General features: G+C 44.8%; 1 protein-coding gene across 4 annotated transcripts; it reads left to right on the top strand.

The window, feature by feature from the left end:
- The first annotated feature begins 3,398 nt into the window (after window positions 1–3,398).
- Window positions 3,399–17,732, top strand: SEC23B (SEC23 homolog B, COPII coat complex component). Of its 4 annotated transcripts, XM_079297586.1 has the most exons (21): window positions 3,516–3,577; window positions 4,186–4,472; window positions 5,341–5,576; window positions 6,568–6,625; window positions 7,212–7,298; window positions 7,479–7,715; window positions 8,084–8,169; window positions 8,618–8,762; window positions 9,312–9,470; window positions 10,150–10,265; window positions 11,142–11,265; window positions 11,745–11,825; window positions 12,142–12,231; window positions 12,493–12,599; window positions 12,721–12,874; window positions 14,055–14,132; window positions 14,426–14,587; window positions 14,815–14,901; window positions 15,902–16,057; window positions 16,878–16,943; window positions 17,485–17,732. In XM_079297586.1, the coding sequence occupies exons 2-21, from the start codon at window positions 4,422–4,424 to the stop codon at window positions 17,572–17,574; spliced, it is 2,370 nt and encodes a 789-aa protein (XP_079153712.1). In that variant the 5' UTR covers window positions 3,516–3,577; window positions 4,186–4,421; the 3' UTR covers window positions 17,575–17,732. The 4 variants fall into 4 exon arrangements, with proteins under 4 accessions (XP_079153714.1, XP_079153713.1, XP_079153712.1 ...); XM_079297588.1 differs by lacking the exon at window positions 4,186–4,472 and having other exon boundaries at window positions 3,399–3,577; window positions 5,285–5,576; XM_079297587.1 differs by lacking the exon at window positions 4,186–4,472 and having other exon boundaries at window positions 3,446–3,577.
- The last annotated feature ends 268 nt before the right edge of the window (window positions 17,733–18,000 follow it).

Raw genomic sequence — 18,000 nt, 5'->3', positions numbered from 1 at the left:
GGGTGTGAAATGACTGGAGCTTTGTTATTCCTCTGCCCCTTTAACCAGTCAGCACAGAGAAGCCAAGGGGGAAATGCTGCCCTCTTACCTGGAGGGAGCCTTTGATCAGACATCCTTTGTTCCACCCAAGGAAATTTCACTGGGATGTGGGGCTGGGGTTGCCTTTGTCTTCCTGTCTTCAAAGGGGACCTGATAAAGGGGTCCTGAGTCCTGCTGCTGCAGAGATAACAGTATCTGTGCTCTACTGCAGCTAGAAGATAAAGTCCTGTTGCTTCCCAGGAAGTTATCATGCAGGTAAGTCACTTTATGCTCTATTATCTCATTCATTGGCAGTAAGAAAAAGGAGAGAAGGCTTCTCCTCAGTGAACAGCTTTAGGAAGTAGATAGATGGTTTATTAAGCTCTTTAAATTTTTGCATTGGATTTATCTGGCTTAGATGACCTTTGTGGTATCTGAAACTTCTTAGTGTTGAAGCTGTAACAAGACTTCTCAGATTTGGGGAAAAGTGCCTATAAGGGAATAGTAATAGTAAGGGAATAGTTTTGTTTCTTACAGGCAGGAATCTGTCTAGCTATTTCTACATGAATGAGAGAAAGTACCTTTCTGTCACTTTGGTTTCTCTTGAACCTGGCTGATCTATCAGCTTGACATTCTTTTCTGAAAAGGGAGTAAATGCTAAAAGCATCAGTAGTGTCCTGAGTTTTGTCAATCTTCTCCCTGGCAAAGCTGTGCCTATTCCAAACTGGTATGAAATGTAATGTTTTGAGGAAGGTATTCTAGTAGCTCCAGTACTCAATATGAAAACACTTATGTGTAAAAATCTGAATTATCCCTTAAAACATGGATGACAAATTGGAAGCATTATTTTTGCAGGCCTCATACAAGAGCTCAGAGTTCAGCTGCTGCAGGACCATGAGATCCCTCCTGAGCTGGAGAGAACTCATGCTTGTTTTCATGAGCCCTGATCAACCCATGAGGCTTTTTTGAGTGGTTCCTCACTAGTAGTACCCAAAGTAGTACCCAAAGGCAAGTTGGAGGGTGGGCACACCCAGATGCCATTTTCTCTTGGAATCAAATGCAAAATTGTTTTTTTATTCCAAGAGAAACATTGACTGTGGTAGCTGGCTGCATTGTGAATGGACAGTGTACAGCTGTAGCCTTTGAACTCCAAAGTTCAAAATGGCAAACTTGAAGCTTTGGTAGTGAAAACATTTACCCCGTGGCTGAGTTTTTTCCTGGGGTTGGTTGGTTAAATGGGGGTTTTCTATTTTTACTTTGATGGCAACTGACCCTTTGGAGGTGTGATGGGTAATTGTTGTTCCTCTGGTGCTGTTAGAGCACCATCTCCTGGCTCTTCCTGGGATGGCTCCCCCAGGACTTCAACAGGGAAAAAGCCACACTGGTTTCCCTTTTGCCTCCACATGCAGAGCAGATTTTGGGAGGAAACTATAGTGAGTGGAGACAACAGGGTCTCATATTGCTGCTACACATTTGATGCTTTGAAACAGGGTTCAGACACCTCAAACAGAGCTGTCCTCTGCCACACACAGACCACCTTTACCTCTTCTTGCTCTGCTTGGCTGGGACTTTCTGTCCTTTCTCCTGTGAGAAATGCATGGCTAGGCCCTCCTCAGCTACAATGAACCCAGCTTAGCTTGCAGCCTAAAAGGTATCGTGACAAACTTCACAAATGGTGTCCAAGTTCTCACTGAAAATGTTCACTTCCAACACGAGAAAGTTGATCATTGCACTTTGCTCACTCTGGGAGATCTTCTGGGGAAGGGGGAGGACAGGAACTAGAGCTCAAAGCTCTCTTGTCCTTCAGCTGTTAAACACAAACCAAGTTGGGCAGCCTGTGGTGTTTTCCTTTCTCCTACTTTTTGACAGAAAAGGAAGGGAAAATAATGGTAAGAGATTATATAAATCAAGAAATGAACAATACAGTTCCTTCTCCTCTGCTGACTGCTGCCCAAGAAGTGCCAGAGCAGTGGGCTGGAAACCAGCAGCCAATTCCCCCCAGTTTTATTGTTCAGCATGACACCATAGAATAAGGAGTAAGGAATATCCCTTGAGCCACTTGGGATCAGTTATCCTGCCTTTGAATCCTTCCAAATTCTCATGCACCCCCAGCTCCCTGGCTGGCAGGACAGCATGAGAACCCGAAGTCCTTGACTTAGCATAAGAACTACTCAGCAAGAGTTAAATTATCAGAGTGCTATTAACATCTTCCTAATCCTAAATCAAGAATGCAGCACTAAACCAGCTCAGAGGGAGGAAAATTAACTCTGAAAGTTGAAAGCAGGACACAAACTCACAATAGTTGCTCAATGTTTTAGTTAATCTAATGTTTGCAGAGGAGTGCACTATGGCCTTGAAGTCCTGGATCCTGGGAGGAAGATGTAAACAAACAGGCTTCAGAAGAGCAGAGTTGCTTTTCTCCCTCCTCAGTCCTGGGTCTGAGAATGCTAGCAATACTAGTGATTTGAATTTTACACACTTCAGCACACACACATCAGTAATATGCTTCTACTTTTTTATTCCCACTGTATCTGGGATGTCAGGAAGCTGGAAAGGCAAAACGAATGTCCACCTCAGACAGCATTTCATTTTGCTTTGTTTTGGACCTGGAGCTGTACTCTGCACATTCCAAACACAGATTTCTGTTGCATTTAAAAGAAAAAAAACAGGGAAAAAAAACCTCAACCAAACAAAAAATACCAAGAAACCAGAGCTGGACAGTGCATGGATGAGTAGGCTTGATCACAGGGTGATAATTTTTATTTTTTAAAGCAATGGTGTAGTGGTGCCCATGTGGAAGCCTGGGGGATATTTGTAAGCTGACCACTGCATGAATGTAAGGCAAACACCCAAACTGTTAGAAGCAAACTGAGCTATTTCACTGCAATGCCTTTGCACCTCGAATATGTGTGAAAGTCTGCAGGATTCAGGAATGGATTTGCATCCATGCATTCACCACTTGCACAGCACTACACAAAGCTGCAGGGAATTCCTGTCTTGGGCTCACTGGGAAAAGGCCTGACCTCCCTGGCTTTGGAAAGGAGTCTGGGAAGCAACACAAGATGGAAGCATGGAAGACGGAATGTATTTGCCTAATTTCAAGGCAGAGACAAATTTCCGGGGCAAGTCAGGTGTGGCAAACCTTTACCTCATATCCACAGGCTCCCTGAAAACTGTGCCCATCCCTGGACCTCTCCTCTCCAGAGGGTCTGGGCACTGCAGGCGTCTCCCCAGTAGGCTGGGGCTCCGATTTCCTGGCAGAACGATGAAGCACTGTGGCCTCAAGCAGATGTGGGTACAACGTAGCTCCGCACCCCGCCATGTACCAGGGACACCCCTCCGCCGCCACCCCGCCATGTTTGGTAGGGGCAGGTCTCTCTCCTCCTTCCGAAAGGCGGCGCGGCGTGCCCTCAGCCAAGATGGCGGCGGCGCCTCAGCGGAGCGGGGCGGGTGTGCGGCGGCCGCCGCCATCTTGGCTGCGGGCAGCGCGTACCGCTGAGGTGGCCTTGGCGTGCGCGCGGGGCGTGCCGGGAGGGAGCGGCGCGAGCGGCGCGGGCAGGTGGGAGCGGCGGGGCTCCGGGGGAACGGGAACGGGAACGGGAATGGGAACGGCGGGGCGTCTGTGTCCCCTGAAGGGAGGCGGTGTGAGGCAGTCAGTGACGGCCCCAGTGAGGGGGCGGTGTGTCCCCTACAGGGGTCTGGGGGGCGGTCAGTGGTCGGTGCCGCGGTGCTTTGCGGGGCTCAGCGGTGTCCCGCAGAGCGGCGCGGGCTCGGTTGGCTGTGGCCGGGCTGGGGATCGGCAGTGCCCCAGGGCAGGGCAGTGTGAGCCCTGTGCAGGGTCAGCAGTGCCCCTGCAGCGGGGCAGCGGGTCGGTGCTTGGCCCTAAGGCCGCGCTGGATTAGTGGTCTGGGGTCTGTGGCTGCGCTGGGGATCTCTGGTGTCCCTACAGCAAGTGCAGCAGCTGGGTGATTACACCTGCCCTGACCCCAGAGTAGGGCACAGCCCATGGCAAACACAGCCCGTGGCACTGGAGGCTCTGCCTGGGGCAGGGAAGGGTTGCTGGGCTGCAGCTGGAAAAACATGGAATAAATTTGCACTTTAACTATGCTGCATGCCTGAGATGTCAAATGTTTATACTGCTGTTCTGATGTGCAGGATCTTCTACAGGCAGACTCAGCTCCGATTTTCACCTTGACAGACCTGTTTGTGGTGGGGATGTGTTGTGAGCCCTTCTGTTTGTCCATCCAGTGACAGGGGTGGAAACAAGGGGTAACTCTCCCTAAGCTTGATTTACATTCTTAACAGCAAGGAAGAGGAAAATGTTAGTGAATTTGGAGTTCTGTAGGAAAATGTGACACCAAAACTTCCCCCTCTCTGAGGTGAGGTGCTGCTTCTGATTTCTCATGTGTGTGGCCCTCCTGAATATCCCACCTGCAGTGAGGACCAGGAATAAGGTAATCCTGGAGCTTCTGAAGCAAATTGTGGAGCTGCTGCTTTTGGCTCTGTGAGTTGCTGCTAGTGCTGTGTGGTGTTTGTGGTATGGATTTGACAAGTAAGTTTTTTGGTAGGCTTGTCCTTGTCTTTCTCAGAGAAATCAATAGTAGTGATGGCCTGGAAACTCTTCTTTGTGGCTTATATTGAAGAGTTAAGTGAGATGACACAGAGAATGACTCCTCTGTTGTGTTGGGGATATTCCTCCTTGATGTTTTCTGAAGTCTGCTGGACTCTCAGTTCCGAGGTCCTTACTGGCAGAGGGACAATGATGCCATGCAGAGTGGATATCCAAAAGACCTTTTTTTGACATTTTTTCATGTACTCCTTTCACTTTGTAAGCAGGTCAGGCTGGCAGCTTGGTGACATTTGTGATTATTTTGGTCTCAGACTTGGCCTCCTTTTCTCCCTGCAGTGTTTCAGCTGAAGGATTCTGAATGTGTTGCAAATCTGGCCTGTTTTCCTTTACTGCCCCAGTCAAGCAGGATTGTCTAGAGGCCAGCATGAAGCTGATTAGATTTTGAGATATTAAATGTGAATCATAAGAAAAAAGTGCCTTCTTGCATTCTTACTTTGAGTGTCCGCTTTCCTTGTTTCTTTGTTGTTTCTGGTGGTGTTTCAATTTGCTGTAATGTTGATGAGAGCACTGGACAGAAGAGATTAATGGAGTCACATGGTTCATTTGGTAATGGGATTAATTCACTGTAGTGTCTTGGCTTTGTCCTGCAGTGTTTTGTGCCCCCACCTGTAGTTGATCTGCTGAGTTCCTCTGCAGGCCTGTTGTCCACACAAGTGGCTGCTGCCTAAACTTGCCTTCTTCTGTCCTTCCAGAGCTTCTGCAGGGCCATGGCAACGTACCTGGAGTTCATCCAGCAGAATGAGGAGCGTGATGGAGTGCGCTTCAGCTGGAATGTGTGGCCCTCCAGCAGGCTGGAGGCCACAAGGATGGTGGTGCCCCTGGCCTGTCTCCTGACCCCGCTGAAGGAGCGCCTGGACCTGCCCCCCGTGCAGTATGAACCAGTGCTTTGCAGCAGGCCAACCTGCAAAGCTGTGCTCAACCCACTCTGGTAGGAATTGCTTGGCTGGGGATGTTGGAAGTGGCTGGATAGTACCTGATTTTCAGCTGAAGTTCACTGCTTTCTTATTCCTCTTTTTCTCTGCCCAATGCCTGGCAGCCTCTTTCATTTAGATGTGGTGAGCTTGTTAAAGTCCATGCATCAACATGCCTGTTATTAGAGCTGGCTAGAGCAGAGGAGACAGGAGGGTCTCTGGGGAGGCTGTTAAGGCAGAGAGTTCTCTCATCATCCCAGAGAATTTTATGGTGAAAGAGGAAACTCATAATAGACAAAGATGCCCATTATACTGATATTGTGCTCTGGACTGTGATGTTCACTTGTTTCCCTGCTTCCTACACATTCTGCTGATTGTAGGTCTGTCCCAGTATGAGCATAATGAAATAATTTTAGAGGAATATCTTGGTCCCAAAATCATGTGATGATCATGCGTACTCAGAGTGTGGTGTTGGGCTGAGAAAAAGCAGGGAGTGCCAGTAAGTGGAAGTGAAATGAGATCAAAGCCATGGAATGAGAATGTGGCAAGGCACTAGCAAGATGTACTGGGCTGAGGAGAGTAAACTCTGTGGGACAGGGAACAGCCTGTTTGTTCTGTGTTTGCACAAGATCTGGGTAGGTGGCTCCTGCTGCTCTGAGACTGGAGCGCTTGTGTGCTGCAGCTGCACAAACATTGAGACAATGAGATGAACTTAAGTGTAGTGGAAGAATTATTAGACTCAAGTCTGTGTTTGCCAAGGGCTGAGCTTCAGAGAGCTGTCAGTGGTCCCTCATGCTGACAAGCCTGGAAATGGCAGGGCTGGATTAGGTAATTAACTTCCTGGTAATTGGACAAGAGTCTGAGTCCCTAAAACACTTGCTGTTCCAGCTGGTGTGTCTATTTCTTCCTCAGTGCTGTGAATCAGCATGGCTTACTGAATTGATTGTGAAGCTGTGCTGTAAAATTCTGTTCCTGAAGTCACACCAGTGCCTCATCTTTCCCTTGCAGCCAGGTTGACTATCGGGCCAAGCTTTGGGCTTGTAACTTCTGTTTTCAGAGAAACCAGGTAAGTTGGAAAAAGCACTTCCACCTTTTCAGTGAACACTTTATTGATGGCCTTCTCTGAACATTAAACATAAATTCTGCTTCTCTAGATCTCTTCCCTTGGCCTTCTTCTCTTGCTGAACACAGGCCAGAGTACAGTCTGCTTTACCTGACATCTTGTCAGTGATCTTACTGGCATGCAGAGTATAGTAAGGAGATAAAAATGCTGTTTTATTCCATGTGTCCCAGTGTGGTTTTTGCATTCAATATTTGCTATTCCAGCAGAATATGGAATTCATTAGATTTGAGTAGACTTTTGCCATAAGAAAGTATGGCTAAAAGAATTTCAACTAATACATTGTTGCTGCTTTAGCCTTACCTTTTATTTACACTGGACTGAACAGCTGTCCATCCTGCTGGCCACTTGTGGTCTGTACTTATGAAAAGCACTGTGGGTTTTTTACCATGAATTAATCAGGTTTGTGCAGTGACAATAAATAAAACTTGAATAACCTCATCATCAGCAGGGCAGGCTCTGTGCTGCAGAGGAGAGCCCTACATTTTTGCCCTGCAGCTTCCTTGTCCTAATTTTTTGTTCTCTTTTTCAGTTTCCCCCAGCATATGCAGGCATTTCTGAAGTCAATCAGCCAGCAGAACTTATGCCTCAGTTTTCAACAATTGAATATATAGTGCAGGTAAATGAACCACAGGCGAGTTTGAAGCTCCCAGAATTGTCTTGTTTGTGACAAATGATACATGTGTAAAATTTTCTTACAATAATGCAAATAAATACCATATCTGCAAGGTACTTAAAAAGGGGCTCATTTTATCCCTTGGCTGGAGGCTTAGTAAAATGTCATTTCTTCCCACATCAGCGAGGCCCGCAGATGCCGTTGATCTTCCTGTATGTTGTGGACACGTGCTTGGAAGAGGAGGATTTGCAGGCCCTGAAGGAATCCCTGCAGATGTCCCTGAGCCTGCTGCCTCCTGATGCCCTAGTAGGGCTCATCACTTTTGGCAGGATGGTCCAGGTTCACGAGCTGAGCTGTGAAGGGATTTCCAAGAGCTACGTGTTCCGGGGCACCAAGGACCTGACAGCCAAGCAAATACAGGTGTGCTCTGCCATCCCTCAGGCCAGGGGCTTGTACCTCTCAGCTCTGTTGGACTCTCAAACACTGGGCTCTCTGAAGAAAGGAGGGCTTAGTGCTCTCAACTGTGAGCCTGTTGCCCTCCTACTATCTGTCCTGTCTTTCTGCCTTTGTAAATTTTTTGGTAGCTTGTTCAACACTGAGTTTGTATATCTCACAATGGACCATGATCCATTCCTAATGGCAGTGCAAAAATGAATAATTTTACAGATTTAAGTATATTTAATGCTGCAGTATTGTAGGCCTCAGGGTATATTAAATAATAATTATATAAATAACATGTTTAGTGTTTAAATAGTACATCTCCTCTGTCTCCTCTTTACTGTTATTAGGATATGCTTGGGCTTTCGAGGCCAGCTGTCCCCATGCAGCAAGGAAGATCTCTTCAAACTCCAGAGCAACCTGTTATTTCCAGCAGGTAAGTTTTACCATCACAGTACACAGCAGGGCAGGTGTTTTATGTCCCTTTATGCCTGTGGGTCCTACTTCTAATCCTGGGTTTCCCAAGAGGGGAAAGAAGATTTAAATGGTATCATCTTGTCACAGTTATTCTACCTCCATGGAACAGTTTTCTCTTTCTCAGCTTCTCTTTTTCACTGATAGCTCTCATGCCTTTCAACAAACTCACCTCTTTCCTGTTATTTGTGTGACTTTGCCACCTTGTCAGTTCCTGATGTCTTGCTTTGATCATTTTTTTTTATTTTGCACAGGTTTGTTATCTTGGAGAGCTTGGATGTAAAAAGACATGCACGTTTCTTTACTTCTGATTACTGTCTCAGTACAATTTATGTGTGCCAGGAACAAAGAGGCACTTCTTTTCTTCTCTGAACTTAGAAGCAGAAAACACTGTATTTGAATTTTTGCAGGTTCCTACAGCCCGTGCATAAGATTGACATGAATTTAACAGATCTGCTTGGAGAGCTGCAAAGGGACCCGTGGCCAGTGACCCAGGGAAAGAGACCCTTACGTTCTACTGGAGTGGCCCTTTCAATTGCAGTTGGCTTATTGGAGGTACTTTTAATGCTGTTTGAGATGAGCAGGTCAAAGTGAGCACATGGCTGTGCTTGCTGAGATGAGTGCAGATGTCAGTGCACCTGGGTTACAGGTGGGTGCAGAGGTGCAGTTTGTCTCTACTGACATTTGAGCTGTGCTAGCACCAGCTGATAGAGAGTGGGCTGGAAGGTTCCATCTAAATGGTGGAATTTGCAGGTGTTTAAAGGTCTCTGATTCTTGTATGTGTTGTCACACAAGAGGTAATATATGCATTGGATTTTTAAAAGTATAATCTAAGATATAAGTGAAGAGAACAGAAAGTGCCTGCTTCCTGTTTTGAAGACATGAAGCTTCACGTGGTTTGAGTTTAAACTTCACCTGAGTGCTGTGACTGTCAGGAAATGCATCACTATTTATCAAGGCAGCCTCTAGCAGGGACAGGTCCCCACTGACATTGCAGAAGCACGTGCAGACAGTTTTCTAAAGAAAGCATTGCTGCCATTTAATCAGTTCCCTTTTTCTTTTCCTCATCCCCCTCTCTGATGTAAGTATTTGTTTTTATTTTAGGGCACATTTCCAAACACAGGGGCTAGAATAATGCTGTTCACAGGTGGGCCACCAACACAAGGGCCAGGCATGGTGGTGGGAGATGAGCTGAAAACACCCATCCGTTCCTGGCATGACATAGAGAAGGATAATGCAAGGTTCATGAAGAAGGCCACCAAAGTAGGTACTAGGGCTTGATGAGTGTGTTTAAAACCTGAAGCTGAATGTTGTATTAGAACACTACATGAGTTGCATGGTTGTCCTTGAAATAATCTGAGTTTTTGTGTACACTAATTATGAGGATGGTTAACAGCAGGATAAAAAAAGCTTCTTTCTCATTAGTTGTCTATCATGGTCTTGTGCCTTCTCAGAGAAGAAAGTATTTCAGTGTTGTTTCTTAGCTGATGGTGAGTGGAGAATTTGTTCATCCACATCATTGCATCTTCTTCTGGAGAGGAAAAAATCTGTCTCCCAAGAACTGGTTATTTCCAGAAAGCCTCCTTTGTTTTCTTGACATATAAAACAATCATTAAAATAGTAAAAATGTCAGATATGAAATGTGTCTGTCAGCAGGATGACACCTGTTCTCTTAACCATTACCTGGATATCCTTGGGTTCCCACCACATCATCACAAACTAGATAATCCCATGTTATTTATGCACTTTTTGTATTTGAGACAATAAACTCAGGCTCATCCAAACCCATCCCTTAACCTAGAAGGTGGCAGTGTGCTTCAGCCAACATGTCTTTAGTTACCACAGCACTGGTGATTGCCTCATGTGTACCTTGTGTTGGCCTGAGGTGGGGAGCAGCAGAAATTGCACACTGCAGCCTCCTAACCCTCGTGTGTGTTCCCAGCACTACGAGAGCCTGGCCAACCGCTCTGCGGCCAACGGGCACTGCATCGACATCTACACCTGTGCCCTGGACCAGACAGGGCTGCTGGAGATGAAGTGCTGTGCAAACCTCACTGGGTATGTTCACAGCAGGGCTGCACACAGCTGGCACCTGCTTTTTGGGGCTTTTTTTGGAGGGGGAGAGTAGTTCAGGAAGCAGTTAAGTGTGCTGTGCTGGCAGACATTGTTCTGTTCTAAACTGTGGTTTGAATTTGCCAGGAATTATATGGCAAGCTTCACCTGATCCCAGTCCACGTTTCTGGAGACTCAAAGCAGCATGTGAATTAGCTGTTAGAAAACTCAGCCCTTGTGTGGGCTGGACTTTCTCTGCTTAACAGCTTGCTTATGCTTTCTCCAGTGATTCTTGACTTCCCTGGGCCTAGTTTTAAGTGACATCTCTAAGGGGTAAATATCTGTGTTCCATACTGCTGGAAATTGTCTCTGTGAGGAAGGCTTTGTGTTAACCCAGGCCTTTTGGGGACTTGGCAAGTCTTACTGCAAGTGCAGGGTGTTTGTAAATAACCCCTCAGTGCTCAGCAGGGAGAACAGAGACTGACCCTGTGGTTGTGTTACTGGGCTGCATCTGGTCAGGGCATTTAGGGGAGCCCCAGCACTTCCCTTGTGCTGCAGTGGTGCATCCACCTCTGGTGTGGTGTGGGTGGTTCCAGCCCTCCTCAGGGCTGAGCAAAGAGCTTTCCAGGGTTGAAACACAAAGGTTTTGAAGGCAGCTGAAGCAATGGCAAGGAATAGAGTTGAGAAACAAAACTGACAAAGGTGGAACACTAACCTGTGTGGCTTTGTAAGAGGCATCTGTGAATCTGCAGTCCCTGCTTTGAATCCTGCCTATGCAAAGGCATGCTCTAAAGCAGTAACTGCATGTGTTTGCATGTGTCAGAGGTTCTTTGTACTTCTGGTTCCCAGTTGCTTCAGTTCCCTTGTTTGTTTCTTTCCCAGAGGACACATGGTGATGGGAGACTCCTTCAACACTTCTCTCTTCAAGCAGACCTTCCAGCGGGTATTCAGCAAAGGCTACAATGGGGAATTTCGGATGGCTTTTGGTGCAAATCTGGATGTGAAGGTGAGAGATGAGTTTGATTGAATGACAGTAATGGGGTAATATAAGTGCTGGTAATTAAAAATTGAGTCTATGGGATGTTTGAGGTCAGATGAAGTGCTTCTTTGGGAGAAGCACTGTACTGGAGGGATATTTATTTGGAAGCTTAGTAATTTTTTAGGGTTGTTTTTGTTTTGTTGTTGTTGTTTGGGATTTTTTTGTTTGGTTTGGTTTGTGTGGTTGTTTCTTTTTTATTTTGAAACAGCCTCTCCTCACTCAACAAAGAACAGTTCATACTGTTTCATCCCTATAAATATGTCTTCATTTTTGAAATGTGGCTCTGTATATTCTCTTACCTTCACTAATTGTTGCAGTGGATGGTCTGGGAAAATACCATCTCATTAAAGCTGAGCAACTAATTTAGACTGTGTGCATTCTATTTTACTGACTTCATGGAAAAAAAAAAGAAAACCAACAACCAACTTTTTTTTACCTTGTTCAAGACCTCCAGGGAGCTGAAAATTGCAGGAGCCATTGGACCATGTATATCCCTGAATGCTAAAGGGCCATGTGTCTCTGAAAATGTAAGTTTGTGACATGAAAAAACCTTTAATAAAGAAGTAAATATACAGTGCAAAGTTTCTATCTAGACTTACAGTTGAACTAGAATGTCAGAGTTTTCCTAAAAATATCCCTAGGAAATTGCAGCCTTTTCTAGACTAAATTCTTGCTTTCTAAGACTTTCTTTTAACTGATGGCCTTCAGTAACTTAATTCACAGCCAAAAAGTAAGGAATATGGAAGGCCTGCCATTACTTGTACTTCTGATCAGAATTTAACAATTTAATTGCCTTTCCTGCTGCTGGAAGAATATTGTGGCTTTCTTTTTGATTCTGTGCAGGAACTTGGAATTGGAGGGACATCTCAATGGAAAATATGTAGTCTGGATCCCAGTACAACTCTGGCCATTTACTTTGAAGTGGTGAATCAGGTCAGTCCTGGCTTCTTTTTTGTTTTTTAGTAATAATTTTTATTCATCAAACTGCTTCTTACAGGTCCAGAAAATGCAGTGGCACTGCCCATGTTGCAGGTGGATGGTTGCAAAGCAGCCAAGTGTTTTGTGATGAGGAAACAATTTCAGAAATTTTTTGCGTGTGTCTCTTTCTCTTATGTCCTGTGGGGGCTTGTTACAGCTGGGAGGAGTTGTAGAAAAGCCATCATGTTTTGCAGTCTGACTGTGTTTCATTTGCAGCACAATGCACCCATCCCTCAGGGAGGCAGAGGGGCAGTGCAGTTTGTCACTCAGTATCAACACTCCAGCACCCAGAGGCGCATCCGTGTCACCACCATAGCTAGAAAGTGAGTACCCCTTGCCAGTGCTCTGGCAGAGTGGCAGCAACTTCAGCTTCAGTCTGTGCTGGGATTCCTGGCTTTTTGTTGCATGGATGCACGTGGCACTAACCCTTTGCTAACCCTGCAGCTGGGCAGATGCACAGACTCAGCTCCAGCACATCGAGGCTGCGTTTGACCAGGAGGCAGCTGCTGTGCTAATGGCACGGCTGGGAGTGTACAGGGCTGAGTCTGAGGAGGGACCTGATGTTCTGCGTTGGCTGGACAGGCAGCTCATCAGGCTGGTAAGACCAAGACACTGAGCTTGGGGCATTCTTGGCTTCAGAAAATTGGAAGAGATAACAGCAGTCTTTTTTTCAGATTTACTTGCTTTGTTTGTACTCACATCGTGGTCACATAGTTGTAACTTAGAATAACTCAAAACCCAGTGTGATCAGCAAATTTAGGATGGGTTAGGTGAACATCCCATCATGCTGAAAGATGAGATTGAATAAGGGCTAGTGAAACACAGAATAATGCAAGTGGGATAGTCACTGGTTCAACCCTCCTGCTTAAAGTAGGATCAGCTTTGAAGTTAGAGCATGTTGCTCCAAGTCTTGTTCAGTTGTGTTTTGAAGATCTACAAAGATGGGATTTCTTATGCTTCTCTTGACAGCCTGTTCCAATATCTGATCACAGTCACTGGTTTTTTTTCATGTTTGGTTTTTTTGGTTTTTTTAAACTAACTTGGTGGTCTCTTCTACACTCAATCCAGTATATCCATGTCTGTCTTTCACTGGAGAGCCCAGAGCTGGACACAGCATTCAGATGTGGGCCAAGTTCAGGATTGTAATCTGAATTAATTCTGCAACCTCCTACTGTCTCTTGCTTTGAATTTCACAAGCCCAAGATGTTTAAATCAGTGTTGGTCCTGTCCAAACACTAATTCCCTATGGCACATCAGACCCTAAAAAAACAAGGCTGGTCAAATAGAGATTGGAGTGCAAGGACAAACAGGGGCAAGCTGTGTGCTGAAATGACTGTGGGATCATGTAGAGTTTAATTTCTAAAACCACTGATGCTTATTTTCAGTGAAACAGTGAAATACTGGTCTGCTGCTGTTCTGCAAGAAGTGTTCTATAGTGTACAGAACAGTTTAGGTGTAATAGCCTGAATTAATGGGAAAAAAGGGTGTTGCTGTAGAGGCATCATTGCTTTCATTCTTGGATAATTTCAAGTCTAGATTTTATTAATATATATATAGATCAAAATATTCTCATTCCAGTAAGACAGAGATACCACTAACTTAAAAATAGCCTGTAAATGTTGTAGTGCTTTGTTCTTGTCAGGTTCATGCCTTGATTGTTTAAAAATTAGCAGAAGAACACCCTGTAGAAAAAGAGATGTAAATTCTATTATAAAAAAGGAAAAAAAAAAACAGAAAAAAGAGAGGATAACAGAAGTATCCTGTTTTGCTTCCTACAGTGTCAGAAATTTGGACAATACAACAAAGATGATCCCAACTCCTTTAGGCTGTCAGAATCATTTTCTTTGTACCCTCAGGTAAGAATGTCACTTCATGCAGCCATGGGAAAAGTGTGCAGGAGAGAGTGGGAATGATGATAAAATATCTTGTACTATTGATCAGATTCAGGAGGGGAGGAGCAGATGCTTTTTTAATTTAATGGACTGGTCCTGTTGTTCAGTGCTGCAAGAGACTGATAAGAGAGAAAGTCTGAGGAGTTAATATGGGGTAGACTTTTTTCCAAAGATTTGCTGTTCAAAAATACTGGACTTGATGCTGAAGTTGTAGCACTTTTTGGCTGACATTTATCTCACTGCTCTTTGTGGTGCAGTTCATCTTCCACCTGCGGCGCTCCCCATTCCTGCAGGTCTTCAATAACAGTCCAGATGAATCTTCCTACTACCGGCACCACTTTGCCAGACAGGACCTGACCCAGTCCCTCATTATGATCCAGCCTATCCTTTATGCTTATTCTTTCCATGGGCCTCCTGAGGTGAGTCTGTGTTTTCCAGGAAGAGGTGAATCAGCCCAAAATAATGAGTATTCAGTTGAAGTAACACTATTTCAGCCAAAAGCCCACTATAGATTTTTAAAGAAACTATTAAAGGATAAGATACATTCATGATCATACCAAATTACACTTGGGCATAGAAATTGCTCTCTAGCATGCTGACACCTGAGGGCTTAGGGGTGTCTGACTTTGTTCTTTATTTTCTCCAGCCAGTGCTTTTGGACAGCAGCAGTATTCTTCCTGACAGAATCCTGCTGATGGATACTTTTTTCCAGATAGTTATCTACCTTGGTGAGGTATGGTGAAACACCTTCATTCTCTCTCTTTGTGCTTCTTCCCTCCTGCCATGCATGTGGACTGATTTGCTGGTGGTATGAAATATTAACTAACTTCTTGCAAAGCCCACACAGCATAATGACCATGTCATATACACACTGCCTGTTGGAATACAGTTCCCACCACTGTCAGAGTAGAAATAATGCTGGAGTTGCTAAGGATATGTTCTGCACTGAGTTGCAGCTGTTGTGTTAGCTTGGCCATGAAGGTGTTCCTTACCATGCCTGGAAAAGACCAGAGAAACTGGAAATGAAGCAGGGCAGAGTTACAAGATGATACATATTTTAACATAGTTGTCAGTATTTTCCAAGAAGTGACAGCCTTCTGCTTAAAGGGTTTTCATGCTTCTGTATTGCAGCCCTTAAAGAAATCAGTTAGGCAGTTTTCCAGTTTTTGCTTTTAAATACTGGATGTTTTTGGAAGCTGCTGCTATATTCCTTCCCTCATGACTGAGGCATGACGGTGCTTAGATACTGGCCCTTTCTGAAAATCTTCTGAAGTTACCTTAAACAGTTTCTGTCTTCTGTTGCAGAGCAAGACACTCAGCAACTGGGTAAAATTCACACAAGGGAAGAGCGAGTGTCTGACCTGTGTATGTGTAGAGGAATTGCTGCATACATACAGTACATGAAGTGGATACCTTGAAAATACTGTAAAGCCAAGTCAGATTCAAAATGTCAGTGATTTACAAATGCTTCATTTCTGTGTTGGCACAGGCTAAAACATATTGAAGATTTTCAATAAATTGCTCTGGTGTTGCACAAATTGCTGCCAGCTTTTGTGTTGGGTGCCTGTGCTTAAATTCAGGGACAGACAGTAATGTTGTAGCCAGAGTAGTGAAGGTGTGTATTTGCCCCATAAGCAGAAGCACATGTAGCATTCTGCTGCCTTAAGACATGCAAAGGAGAGACTTGTAGACATCTTTGCTCCATTTTCATTTCCTCTCTGTTCCATCAATAGACTATTGCACAGTGGCAGAAAGCTGGATACCAAGACATGCCTGAATATGAAAACTTTAAGCACCTCCTGCAAGCCCCACTGGATGATGCCCAGGAAATTTTGCAGACCAGATTTCCAATGCCACGTTATGTCCACACTGAACATGGGGGCAGTCAGGTAAAGAGGAACCTGGAAAAACTCTTTCTGTTGTTGCCTAGAGCAAATGGCTCATTCTGTTGTTTTGAAAGAATGGTTTTGATAGTCAAACACTACCAGAAGTGAAGTTTACTCTTCAAAGTACAGAGCTTGCATATTTTCTCATCAGCTTTTACTACAACTCTCTCTTTTAATAAGCTGATCACTTGCTGGATATGCTTATGAAATCTGAGGGTGGAAAAAAATGGAAAAGCTGAAATGTTTTTATTCCCCAGCAAAAAGGTGGGAAATGAATGATTTGGTTATGTACCCAGAGTTAGCTTGCTAGGGCAGTAATGCTGAATGATTGACCATCTGTTTCTTCATCCTCAAACACTGAATGAGGATGTAAAATTGTTTATATTTTTGCTTTTCCTGGAATTGCAGTGTGCTGTGTTTGTTTATAGCAGGGAAGAGGCAGGAACTGATGCTCCAAACCAAAGATTTGGTGTTGATTTTTAATTTGACACTGTTACACTGGTCTTGCACTGAGCCCTTTTCAGAGGAACAGATGTGGCACGGAGAGAGGAACAGTGCTGGTGTTTCCTTTGCCATGGATTCCTTTCCCATGGAATCAGAGCTGCCCTGCCAGTCAAGCACAGCCTGCTGTAGCAGGGCACTCAGTGCCCCTGGGAGACAAGTCGTCTGTGGAGCAGGGATTTCTGGACTTGAAACCTGCTTAAGTTAAATTAGTACCTTGCAAAAGCAGAGAAACATTGCTGGTCATGCATCTAAGGTGAGAGGAAGGCTGAGGGAGCAGACAGGTCTCTCATTTTATCCAACTCCTCTTTTGTCTTTCTAGGCCCGGTTCCTCCTATCTAAAGTGAATCCTTCTCAGACCCACAATAACCTCTATGCCTGGGGCCAGGTAAGCAGTGGAAGAGCTGCTCATGCTTGAGAATCCTGTAAAATACACATGGAAGTGTTTGTGTGTGCAGCAGCCATCCTGTCTCACCAAGTTGCCACAAACAGCATTACATTTGTCTTTGGTTCCTTGTCATGATTGTTGATGAGATAAGCAGCACTGGATGATAAGAATGGAGTTTTCAAGCCCATATTCTTTCCAGTATTTTGGAAAATGCAACTAGCATATGGATACATACAGATCTAATTTAGCTGAGAATACCAGACTTTTAAATCCTCTTTGCTTACCTTGCTTGTGTAGAGCTTTGGGCAGCAAAATTCTTAGTGCTTTAGGAAGAAGAGACTTCCCTGCAGCAGTTCAGATTGTACAAGAGGATAAACGTCAGTGCTGTTGCCAGAGAGTAGCATCTGTCTTTTGGGGGAGAAAAAGGTGGTTGTTTTAGCAGGCAATTAGTTCGGAGTGCTGACATTTGATTTGCTTTCAGTTTGTCCCCTGTGTTAGCATCAGTATCTTGGGGTCATTATTTCTTTATTTTTTTCTGCAGGAATCAGGATCTCCAATCCTGACAGATGATGTGAGTCTCCAGGTCTTCATGGACCACCTTAAAAAGCTGGCAGTTTCGAGTGCATCGTGACTGATCAAACTGAGCAGCAGCAGACGATTTACCTGGATCGTGTTGATGACAGAAGTGGAGCAATTTATTTACATTTCCTTTTCTCTCCTTTAAACTAGAGATTTTAACTGTTACGTGAAATAAACATTCCGGGAGAGTTTTTTACTTCTCCCTTCTAATTTATTTGTATTCGTTTTTGTCTATATTCTGTTTACTCTGCATTTTCCACACATCCTAATTAGAGTTGAAAGCTGAGGTTTTGACAGCCCTTAGCTTAACTTTTAACGTTCTTAAGAGGTGTGTCAGCCAACAGGGGGCTGTATTAATGAGAAACAAAACGGGGTAGGAGCCCTGCTCCTTAGTGTTATCCCCAAATCCCGCGTTGGTGCCATGGGCGGGTCTTGGCTCATTTTCCCCGCCCTCCCGCGCGTGCCCCGCCCCCTGCGT

The sequence above is a fragment of the Erithacus rubecula genome (assembly GCF_903797595.1).
Source record: "Erithacus rubecula genome assembly, chromosome: 2".
NCBI lineage: Eukaryota > Metazoa > Chordata > Aves > Passeriformes > Muscicapidae > Erithacus > Erithacus rubecula.
The sequence above is the reverse complement of the archived record's forward strand: the minus strand, read 5'-3'. Positions and strand labels throughout refer to the sequence as shown.